Source organism: Dendrobates tinctorius, unplaced genomic scaffold (genome assembly GCF_039654945.1).
Source record: "Dendrobates tinctorius isolate UK_male_01 unplaced genomic scaffold, ASM3965494v1 ptg000003l, whole genome shotgun sequence".
Lineage (NCBI taxonomy): Eukaryota > Metazoa > Chordata > Amphibia > Anura > Dendrobatidae > Dendrobates > Dendrobates tinctorius.
The window spans coordinates 63,239,204-63,251,582 of NW_027361671.1; the positions used below are offsets into that span (position 1 = coordinate 63,239,204).

At 45.7% G+C, this 12,379-nt stretch overlaps 1 protein-coding gene across 4 annotated transcripts in view; it reads left to right on the forward strand.

The window, feature by feature from the left end:
- The first annotated feature begins 5,841 nt into the window (after positions 1-5,841).
- The window catches only part of TNFAIP8 (TNF alpha induced protein 8), a 205,356-nt gene continuing 198,818 nt past the window's right edge, over positions 5,842-12,379 (forward strand). For 3 of the 4 annotated variants that reach the window (XM_073554728.1, XM_073554698.1, XM_073554640.1), the window contains exon 1: positions 5,845-6,153. Coding sequence is in view for 1 of the 4 variants with exons in the window: in XM_073554640.1 (XP_073410741.1) it covers position 6,153 (1 nt within the window). In the remaining 3 variants the exon portion in view is untranslated. Of the gene's footprint in view, positions 6,154-12,379 lie in introns of all 4 variants that reach the window. The other variant, XM_073554415.1, reaches the window with a different exon arrangement.

A 12,379-nucleotide genomic window follows, 5' to 3' on the forward strand; every position in this document is an offset into this window, starting at 1 on the left:
GAACATGGGGGGAGTTGATCTCTCTGATCAATTCCTTCAGCCATGTAGTGCCATGAGAAAAGCCAAGGCTATCACAATGTGCAGGCCAGACCGGGACCTTCCATCATTTCCATGAAGTTGTGATAAAGGTCCTAATATTTTGACAGTCCGGAAAGAGCGGGCCTCAGTACTTCCACAATTAAAAGTGCACGTGTTGTACCAGGCCAACATTTCCCTGCCAAGGTCCCTCAAACTGCAAAGAGAGGAAGGATGCAAAAAAGGTGCAAAGTGTGTTGTAAAAGTTGGATATGCAAGGACACCACTTATCAGTGTGACACCTGTCCTGACAAACCTGGTCTCTGTATGAAAGACTGTTTTAGAGTCTACCACTCATCCATGGACTAATATTTTTTTTTCTGACTTACACAACTCACAAATGACTACATGACGTAAACCACACAACTCATAAGCCAACCTGATGCACATTACATTGCTCAAATATGTCAACCTGATGTACATTACTTAACTCACGTATGCCACCACAAAATTCACATACCATGAAAACTCGAGATCAATTCCACTATTGGGTCACTAGTGAGGGAGTTTCCCCTGTTTAGGCACGTCAGAGGCTCCAGGGGCACTCCAGACACGACATGATGTCCGCAGACCATTCCATTCAAGTCTGTATTCCAAAACGTCACTCCTTCCCTTCCGAGCCCTGCCGTGCTCCCAAACTATAAATATATCATAGAATGGTAGAGTTGAAAGGGACTTCCTGGGCCATCTGGTCCAACCCACTGCTCAAAGCAGGATTCACTAAGTCATTCCAGACAGATGTCTGTCCAGCCTCTGTTTGAAGACTTCCATTGAAGGAGAAATCACCACCTCTCGTGGCAGCTTGTTCCACTCATTGATCACCCTTATTGTCAAAAAGTTTTTTCTAATATCTAATCTGTGTCTCTTCCCAATCAGTTTCATCCCATTGCTTCTAGTCTTTCCTTGTGCAAATGAGAATAAAGATGATCCTTCTACAATGTGACAGCCTGACAATGTGACAATTTCTCCTGAGTATTGGCAAACTCAAGAGAAATTTTACAACTGATTTAGGGGTCCATTTTCTCCTCACACCCTTGAGAAAATTGTGGCTGAAAGATCATTTTTGTGGAAAAAATTTAGTTTTTTTTATTTTCACAACCCAACATTATAATTTTCTGTGAAGCACCTGGGGGATTAAGGTGTTCACCACACATGTAGAACAACTCCTTGGGGGGTCTAATTTCCAAAATTGGGTCACTTGTGGGTGGTTTTCACTGTTTAGGCACATCAGGGGTTCTTGAAATGCAACATGGCGTCCGCTCTCAATTCCAGCCAGCTTTGCGCTGAAAAAGTTAAACGGTGCTCCTTCCCGTCTGAGCCCTGACGTGCACTCAAACAGTAGTTTTCTCCCCTCATATGGAGTATCAGAGTACTCGGGAGAAATTGCACAACTTTAGATGTACAGTTACTCCTGTTATCCTTGTGAAAATAAAAAATTGGGGTTAAAAGATTCCTTTTGTGGAAAAAATGTGATTCTTTATTTTCATGTTTCACTCTCTATGTTATAAACTTATGTGAAGCACCTGGGGGTTCAAAGTGCTCAATACACATCTAGATAAGTTCCCTGAGGGGTCTAGTTTCTAAAATGGGGTCACTTGTGGGGGGTTTCCACTGTTTAGGCACATCAGGGGCTCTCCAAATGCGACCTGGCGATGCTCTCTATTCTAGCTAATTTTGAGTTGAAAAAGTCAAATGTCGCTCCTTCCCTGCCTGCCGTGCGCCCAAACAGTTGATTTCACCCACATATGGGGTATTGGCGTACTCAGGAGAAATTACACAACTTTTCCGGCCCAATTTCTCCTATTACCCTTCCGAAAATAAAAAAATGGGTCTAAATAAAATTTTTGTGAAAAAAGTTAAATGATATTTTTTTCCTTCCACATTTCATTAATTCCTATGAAGCACATGAAGGGTTAATAAACTTCTTGAATGTGGTTTTGAGCACTTTGAGGGGTGCAGTTTTTAGAACGGTGTCACTTTTGGGTATTTTCTGTCATATAGGCCCCTCAAAGTCACTTAACCCTTTTCTGACATCAGACGTACTATCCCGTCCATGGGACCCGGGCCCCTATGCCCATGGACGGGATAGTACTTCTAGCGCGATCAGCGGTGCCCACGTGGTGCTCCTTCCCTTCCAAGCTCTGCCATGCGCCCAAACAGTGTTTTACCCCCACATATGGGGTATCAGCCTACTCAGGACAAATTGCAAAACAACTTTTGGAGTCCTATTTCTCCTGTTGCCCTTAGCAAAATAAAAAATTAGGGGCAAAAATATAATTTTTGTGGGAAAAAAATGATTTTTTTATTTTCATGCCCGGGCGTTATAAACTTCTGTGAAGCCCTTGGGTGTTCAAAGTGCTCACCACACATCTAGATAAGTTCCTTAGGGGGTCTAGTTTCCAAAATGGTGTCATTTGTGGGGGGTTTCCACTGTTTAGGTACATCAGGGGCTCTCCAAAGGCAACATGACACCCACAGACCATTCCATCAAAGTCTGCATTCCAAAACGTCACTACTTCCCTTCCGAGTCCCGACGTTGACCCATACAGTAGTTTTCTCCCACATATGGGGTATCAGTGTACCAGTGTACTCAGGACAAATTGGACAACTTTTGGGGTCCATTTTCTCCTGGTACCCTTGGGAAAATAAAAAAAATGGCGACTAAATGATCATGTTTGTGGAAAAAATACGATTTTTTTATTTTCACGCCCGGGCGTTATAAACTTCTGTGAAGCACTGGGGGAGTTCAAAGTGCTCACCACACATCTAGATAAGTTCGTTAGGGGGTCTAGTTTCCAAAATGGGGTCACTTGTGGGGGGATTCCACTGTTTAGGTACATCAGGGGCTTTCCAAACGCGACATGGTGTCCGATCTCAATTCCAGCCAAAAAAGTCAAATGGCGCTGCTTCCCTTCCAAGCTCTGCCATGCGCCCAAATAGTGGTTTACCCCCACATATGGGGTATCAGCGTACTCAGGACAAATTGCACAATAACTTTTAGGGTCCTGTTACCCTTGGGAAAGTAAGAATTAAGGGTGAAAAGATCATTTTTTTGGAAAAAATATGATTTTATAATTGTACGGCTGTACTTTATAAACTTCTGTGAAGCCCTTGTGGGTTCAAAGTTCTCACCACATATCTAGATAAGTTCCTTGGGGGGTCTAGTTTCCAAAATGGGGTCACTTGTGCGGGGTTTCCACTGTTTAGGTACATCAGGGGCTCTCCAAACGTGACATGGCGTCTGATCAGAATTCCAGCCAATTTTGCATTGAAAAAGTAAAACGGCGCTCCTTCCCTTCTGAGCTCAGCCATGCGCAGAAACAGTGGTTCCCCCGCACATATCAGGTATCAGCGTACTCAGGACAAATTGCACAATAACTTTTCCAGTCCAATTTCTCCTTTTACCCTTGGTAAAATAAAAAAAATTGAACCTGAAATATTTTTTTTGTGAAAAAAAGTTAAATGTTAATTTTTTTTAAATATTCAAAAAATTCCTGTGACGCACCTGAAGGGTTAATAAACTTCTTGAATGTGGTTTTGAGTACCTTGAGGGGTGCAGTTTTTAGAATGGTGTCACTTTTGGGTATTTTCTATCATATAGACCCCTCAAAGTGGCTTCAAATGTGATGAGGTCTATAAAAATAAAATGGTGTTGTAAAAATGAGAAATCGCTGGTCAACTTTTAACCCTTATAACTTCCTAACAAAAAAAAAATTTTGGTTCCCAAATTGTGCTGATATAAATAAACATGTGGGAAATGTTACTTATTAAGTTTTTTGTGTGCCGTATCTCTGTGATTTAAGGGCATAAAAATTAAAAGTTGGAAAATTGCGAAATTTTCAAAATTTTCACCAAATTTCCATTTTTTTCACAAATAAACGTAAGTTATTTGAATGAAATTTTACCACTAACATGAAGTACAATATGTCATAAGAAAACACTGTCAGAATCACCGGGATCCATGGAAGCGTTCCAGAGTTATTACCTCATAAAGGGACAGTGGTCAGAATTGTAAAAATTGGCCCGATCATGAACGTGCAAACCACCCTTGGGTTAAAATGTGAGGCGGTCTCTAAAAAAATGGTTTTGCAAATTTTGTTGTAAAAATGAGAAATCGCTAGTCAACTCTTAACCATTATAGCTTCCTACAAAAAAAGTTTCCAAAATTGTGCTGATGTAAAGTAGACATGGAAAATGTTATCTATTAAATATTTTGTGTGATATGACTCTCTGGTATTTAAAGAGGTTGTCCACTACTTTAAATTAACCCCCCAATGTATGCCCCTGGTGCCCCTAATGAATTTTGTAAATACCTTATGTTGCCTATACTGCCGTGGCCGCTCACAGGCAGCATGTGAACCAGCACTGATGTCACGACAAGTGAGGCGTGACTCAGCGCTGGGTCCCTGCGGTGGCTGCTGGGTTGTGGGTGGGGTTACCCACCGCGTCACATCCAGTATGCATCATGCGCTCTCTCAATGAATGGGCGTGTGGTGGATGCCGGGTGTGACGTGGAGGGATAACCCAGCCCACAGCCTGGCAGCCAGCGCCGAAGGAGGAGGGACCCCCGGCTGCTGCCAGCACTTGTCGGGACGTCAGCGGAAGCAAGAGTCAGCTGCAGCCGGGGGTCATGTGCTGCCTGTGAGCGGCCAGCGATAGTGCCGCTCACAGGCAGGATAAGGTACTGTCACACTTAGCGAAGCACCAGCGATCCCGACCACGATATGACCCGGTCAGGATCTCTGGTGCATCGCTAAGTGGTCGCTAGTGAGCTGCCAAACAGGCAGATCTCACCAGCGACATAGCAGCGGTCGGGGGTCGCTACTTAGGCCTGTTTCACACTTCCGTTTTTGACCATCAGTCAAAATCCGCTGTTTTTGCAAAAAAAACGGATCCGCCATTTTTTTGGCGGATCCGTTTTTTTCCCCATTGATTTGCATTACCTGCGGATCTTGACGGATGGCCATCCGTTGGATCCGTTTTTTTGTGGATCCGTCAATTTTTTTGCGTCCGCCGAGATGCCTGGACGGACCTTGTAACGTTTTTTCTACTGCAGGATCCGCATTTTTATAGAGCGCATGCCCGGAGGAATGAAGTCAGGAGGAAATTTAACCCTGAAATCATTTCTGGCGGACAGAAAAAAAAAAATTCTCTCTCTCTCCGTTCACATCAGTTAGGAACGGATCCGCTTTCCGGGCGGATTTTAACTGACACAAAAAACTGAAGTGTGAAAGAGGCCTTACCTGTCAGACGAGGCGATGAAGACGTCCTCCCGCCCGCGTCCCACAGCAGGAAGTGGCCGACGAGAAACGGCCCAGGAAGTTCTCGCGCCATCAGCGGGGGAGCGGTCGGAGGTATCACACATAGCGATATCGCTGCTGCGTCACAAAAACCAGTGATGTTATAGCGATATCGCTGTGTGTGACGGGGCCTTATGAGGTATTTACAAAATTCATTAGGGGCCCTGGGGGGAGACATTGGGGGGTTAATTTAAAGTAGTGGACAACCCCTTTAAGCTTGAAAATTGCAAAATGTTCTACATTTTCGTGTAATTTCCGTCATTTTCACAAATAAACTTAAGTCATATCAAAGAAATGTTACCGCCATCATGAAGTACAATATGTCAGGAAAAACGATCTGAGAATCAGTGGGGATCCATGGAAGCGTTCCAGAGAGACAGCGGTCAGGGCACAGCTGGCCCGGAGCCCCGGTTGTGGCTCCTCCTGTAGAATATCTAGATTGGTTTGTACAGTTGCCCCAGTCTCCTCTATGAAGTAAGGAGAGCTGTGAGGCCATGACCGGGCAGAGCTGTGAGGCGGCCACGATACACCGGTCACATACATCGCATTCCCGGTGCCGCACTGACAAGCCGCTGCACGCCGCGCTCTGCTGGGCACGTCTCAGTGTCCGCCCCGCCAGCACAGCTCCGCCCCCCGCACCGCTCACTGGCCCGCACTTCTCCGGAGCTCTGCGCGCTACTAGCTTGTGCTCCCGGCAGCTCGCTTGGCGTTACCCGGTGCGTGGCGGTTACTGGACCCCGGACCCCGTCACCACTGTGCCCCGTTCTCTGCACCCTGAGTAAGTACCGGCCCCGGGCTGCGTCCTGTTACTGTGTGAAGCAGGGCGGTCAGTAGTCGTGCCTTTAGGCGCAGGGTTTCCAAGGTGCCGCTAGGAGCGGTGCCCTCCCCGCCTGGCATGTGCCCTCCCCGCCTGGCATGTGCCCTGCTCTGGTATCTGTAACTGTGAAACTTTTCCAGAGTGTAACACATGGCTGATAGACTTACATAAGACAAACGCATGGTGTGCATTGTGCTCAGTGATGGGAAGTTATCTCAGTTTTTATGATGATTTATTTGCTCCTGTGATCCCTCAGTTCTTTATGAAATTATGTATTTGTTGGTAAATGTGAAGTCCATAAATATTTTGTGTTTCAACCATTTTCGTTATTTTAAGTGTGCAGTGAATCAGTGACACGTGAAATACTAATCAGCGCTGGGTTGTTGTGGGGCCACTAATGTCTATAGAAGTGACGGAAACAACCAAGCGACATACTCAAGTGCCAGTGCAGGAGGAATCGGAGACTTCAGACCCCCAATCTAGTGACTGGTGGGGCTATCTGTGGATAGATATTTGTCAGGAAACCCCCTGGAAGTGAAAGCACCAAATATATGTGATTCCTTATTGGCAATATGAGGGATAACTCTTTGATCATTTGGGGTCCAAAGTCGACCTCCCACTGATCTCGGGATCGAGGCTTTGCACCCAATCCACATGGAGCGGCGGTTGAGTATGGATCTGCCGCATTCATTGTCTATGGGACTACAGAAATAGTTCAGTACAGTATTCAGCTTTCTCTGACAGGTCCAAAGAGAGTGACTGCAGCAGAGGTGATTCTTGCTCGGCTTTCTCTGTAACCAGACGAGGTGCACAGCCTCATTCTTAGGATTTGGTGGGGGTCCTGGGATCTTGATCAGTATCCTGGCCCCCCCATTGTTGATTGAGACACAAACCCTGACAGAGGGTAGGCAGTGCAGGTCGGTGACTTCAGTTTGTTTTGCCTTTATGAAAGTGAATCCAAATCAGACGTTTACTTTAAGATTCTACTCATTGATTTTAACTGCTATTGGTTGAACAGCTTTAAAGTACCTGTACAAAGGGATCGTCCACTATTTGGACAACTCCATAAATACTGCTGCCCCCTGTGTAGAATAAAAATAACCTTGTCCTACTGATCTTTCAGCTGCACAAGTCCAGCCATGTTGGTGTGCTGCAGCCAATCAGCGCCTGATAATGGACTTCATACATGTGGCTTTTACAGTATGTTTTTCTCTGACATCACAGTGTTTCCCAGTCAGATATACCTGGCTGGAACCATGAAGCCTGTGTCTGGTACCTTCTGCCTGTGGATCGGGCAGCGTGTGTCTGATACCTGCTGCCTGTGGATCGGGCAGCATGCGTGTCTGATACCTGCTGCCTGTGCAGCGGGCAGCGTGCGTGTCTGATACCTGCTGCTTGTGGATCGTGCAGCGTGCGTGTCTGATACCTGCTGCTTGTGGATCGGGCAGCGTGCGTGGCTGATACCTGCTGCCTGTGGATCGGGCAGCATGCGTGTCTGATACCTGCTGCCTGTGCAGCGGGCAGCGTGCGTGGCTGATACCTGCTGCCTGTGGATCGGGCAGCATGCGTGTCTGATACCTGCTGCCTGTGCAGCGGGCAGCGTGCGTGTCTGATACCTGCTGCCTGTGCAGCGGGCAGCGTGCGTGGCTGATACCTGCTGCCTGTGGATCGGGCAGCGTGCGTGGCTGATACCTGCTGCCTGTGGATCGGGCAGCATGCGTGTCTGATACCTGCTGCTTGTGGATCGTGCAGCGTGCGTGTCTGATACCTGCTGCTTGTGGATCGTGCAGCGTGCGTGTCTGATACCTGCTGCTTGTGGATCGGGCAGCGTGCGTGGCTGATACCTGCTGCCTGTGCAGCGGGCAGCGTGCGTGTCTGATACCTGCTGCTTGTGGATCGGGCAGCGTGCGTGGCTGATACCTGCTGCCTGTGGATCGGGCAGCGTGCGTGGCTGATACCTGCTGCCTGTGGGGCGGGCAGCGTGCGTGGCTGATACCTGCTGCCTGTGGGGCGGGCAGCATGCGTGGCTGATACCTGCTGCCTGTGGGGCGGGCAAGCGGGCAGCGTGTAAAAGCTAGCATGTTCCCTTTAAGAAGTGGTTGTCCAAGTAGTTGACAATTCCTTTAGTAATTAAAATCAATCAAAACTGGAAAAAAAAATAGCCTCAGTCTGCGTTTACACTTTGCAGCCACAGTGAGTTTTTTTTTGTTGTTGTCGCGGTTTTCAGTTCTGCTTCATGTTTGCTGTGATATTCCACAATGCATTACAACTGTAGCATTTCTGCTGTGATTCCTGTGAAATTAAGGTAAAGTGATGCCTTTTTGTGCTTGATTGTGAAAAACTGCAGCAAGCAAAATACACCATGGCCACAATGTGCGAGTGCAGCCTTTTGGTACCCTAATCTAAAGGTGTGATCCCACAGACGAACTCTGCCCATGTGCCTTACTAGGGAACATGTACATGACGGTGGAGAGACTCCGCTTAGGCTATGTGCACACGGTGCGGATTCTGCAGCGAATTTGGCACTGCGGATCCGCAGCAGAACTGCAGGTGATGTACAGCACCATTCTAGCCTATGGAAAATTGAAACTGCTGTCCAGACGGTGCGGATTTTTCCGCGCGGTTTTGCCTGCGGTTTCAAATCCGCAGAAAGAATTGATATGTCCTTCTTTTCTGCGGATTCCGCTGCGGTTTGCCATCTGCTCCATTGTAGAGATGATAGACCTGCGGATTGTGCAAAATCCGCGGGTGAATCCGCACCGTGTGCACACAGCCTAAGGTTCCTCACAGTGTGATGTGTCCATGGACAGCCATTGATGTAAATGGACTTGAATAGTGTTACATTTTACTTTTAGTAAAGGTGTATAGCTCACTACAGCTACACTGGTATAATTATCTTATTCCGGATATGTGATAAGCTGGACTTGTGGCAATTTCTGTTTTCTTGTTTGTTAAATGCTTCCTTCCTTCCTTTTGCTGATTTTCTGCAAGATGAAAAAAAAGCACGATTCAATGTGGGGGGGTTTTTTTTTCTTGTATTGAAAGTCTACCAGCCTGTACAGAGTGGAGTGCCGACTCATAGACTCTCTATTGAGCCCATACACCATTCAGCTTTTGCCTGACAATTGATATTTTTCAAAAAGGCTAAGTGAGGGTTTGGTGGGGTCTCAGGGCCTGCCCACCGATTTACAGGACACGTCCGATAATACCAATCATTCAAATGAAAAGTGAAAGGTACTTTTTTATTCCAGTTCTGAAAAAAAGACCATATCAAGCGTATGCTGAAAAAAAGGATCAAATTAAAGTAAAATGGCCCCAAAATCAATGTTTGGAGTGTGTTTTTAATATTTTTTTAATTCTGTCACCACTAACCTCTAAGGGCAGCAAAAAAATTGGTATCTATCTATCTCTTCCTAAATGGCAGCCCAGAAGGATTCTTTTCTTGTGGAAGAACCTGGTTGTTGTGAGTGTGTGCTGGGTGAGGTGATACTTGTAATTGCTCTTGTGTTTGTTTGTGTTAGCTATATGTCACATTTCAGATCACATTGTTGTAACACTGAGGTTCGGCTTTTGTTTCATCCAGGTTTGCACCATGTTGTGCACAGGAGGCTCTCGGACTGTTGCTATGTATGAGCTGCACATCACGTTGTAGTGTTTTATTTCGATTTTTGGCAGCGTGCAAATAATCCAGCCGTCAGTCCTGATTACAGCTGCCCCAGTCTGCCTTCACATGGGTGTTTCTGTAGCATGTTCTTCTGTACACCTGTGTTAGTAATTACATTGCATTTATTTACCGGTTCATTTGAGACAATTTTTTTCATACACTCGCTTGGCACTGGCTTACATGTGGTTTATGGGAAACTGTCTTGAAGGGGTTGTCCAAACTCCAGAACGTGGCTTTAAATTTCCGCTTTGGATTGGAGCAATGACCATATTTTCCTCGTCCATGTTCAGCAGTGTGATTGACTATTGTGATGGCTGTTTCTCTTCTGATGGAGACATTTCAGCTCCTTTCTGAGCATCCTCCGTGGTCAAACCCTCAGCAATCAGCAAGTTATCACCTCTCCTGTGGACATTAGATATTTTGCAGAGTTCGGATAATCCCCTTAATCACAGTATAAGGGCAGGTGCAGACGCCTGTAGAGTCTCTCATCAGAGAGAATTGGTCTGATTATGCAAATGAGAGTGTGACCAAAGTGCGATGATCTGATTCTCTCCGATGAGGAGTAGAGGGAGAAAAAAAAATGTCTCCATCTTCTCTATTGTTGGTGCGCAGAAATCGAACTTTACTCAGATGTCATGCGGGTGCGGTCTGATGTTTTCCATGCGCTCATGAACTTTAATGACCGTGGGCAATCCAAATATCAGATCAAACTCTGGCATGGAGCTGTTTTTTTTTTTTGTTTTTTTTTCCGCTTGGACAATCTGTAGAGGAAAATATCGGATGTGCATGGCCCCATACACTGACATTTGGACTGAAAATACGCTCGTGTGTACCTACCCTAAGGGTGTGTGCACACGTTGCGGAGTCTGCTGTGGATCCGCAGCGGATTTGGCCCTGCGGATCCGCAGTGGTTTCTACTGCCTTGTACAGTACCATTTTAGTCTATGTAAAAAGAAAACCGCAGTACACAAGTTGTGGATTTAAATCCGCAGCATGTCACTTCTTTGTGCAGATTCCGCAGCGGTTTGGTACCTGCTCCATGACAGGTGTCAAACAGCAGGGCAAAACCACAGTAAATCCACAGATAAACCACAGGTCATTTGACCTGCGGATTTAGCCAAATCTGCGCAGAAAAATCCGCAGCAGAATTCGCAACGTGTGCACACACCCTAATAAAAAGTTATGTGATTTTAATAATTTGCTACATGTTTCAATTCTACCCCACTGTCAAGGTCTCATTAAGAAGACCCTTTCCTGCAGAGAGATGGATATGTATCTCTCAATGACAAATTCCATACAGTTGTAACATGGCTACATGTCTCCTGACTACAGCAGCTGATTCTTGGCCATTGTGGTGACCCCCTGCCCAATATAACATCCCTACATTGAGCACACACATTTCAGTAAATCATGGTACAAGTAGTAGTGAGGTTCTATCTGACCTGCCATGACATCTAAACGCAGCGGCCTCAAACCGATGACTTTTATTAGTGGTTTGGCAAAACCTGCTATTACTGCAACCTAGTCTAGCATTCAAGTCATAGTGACTATAAGGGCGCAGTCAGACGGCCGTATAGCGTGGATGGCGATCACATCGCAGTGCATGGACTGGCCTGCGGCTCTCCTGACCGGAGTGTGACAGCTGCATAGAAATACACGCTGGTCAGGTGAGCCACCTGCCAGTCCAAGCATTGCGCTGCGATCATCGTCCCTGTGATACTTCTGTATTACCACGCCCAAACCCAAGGCTATGTGCAGCAGTTCTGCAGACAGTGTACAGTAGCATGTAGATCTATGTGATTTACAACCTGCTGTGCACACGCTGCGGATTTATAACAGCGGAAAAGCTGCGGTTTTGAATCCGCAGAAAGAAATGACATGTCACTTCTTTTCTGCGGATTCTGCTGCGGTTTACTATCTCCTCCATTGTAGAGGTGATAAACCGCAGGGCAATCCGCAGGTTAAACCGCAGGTCATTTTACCTGCGGTTCCGCAGATACCAATCCGCAGCGTGTGCACATAGCCTTGGACTTCTGTTATTTTGTTATAGTGGAAAATGTTCCTATGTCTATCGCAATGTAAAATGTCCATGATTGGTTTTCTTTTCTTCCCCATGTAGGTGGATAACGGTTTCATTGCTTCTGTGACTTGCATGTTAAAGCTCTTCTAGAGCCCAAGTTTTAACAGCAATTTTGGGTTCTGTAACTACCAGTCCCATTGTGACACTGAACTAATACTGAGTTTTTGCATAATGCTGCTTCCTGCTAATTAGAACTGAAGCCACATCAAGAGCAAGTCTAGGCCTTACTGTACAGGAAGGATGCATTTTGTATAACTGAAAGGACACTTGCTGAATTTATGATATACCCATCATGGTATCATTCACACAATGTTTTATTTTGAGAGTTTAAATTGCATGAAATAAAAAAAAAAAAAAAAAAAAAAAAAAAAAAAAAAAAAAAAAAAAAAAAACAGACTTGAAAACGTCAGTATTCAAGAAAAATATTATACGTTTTTAAAATA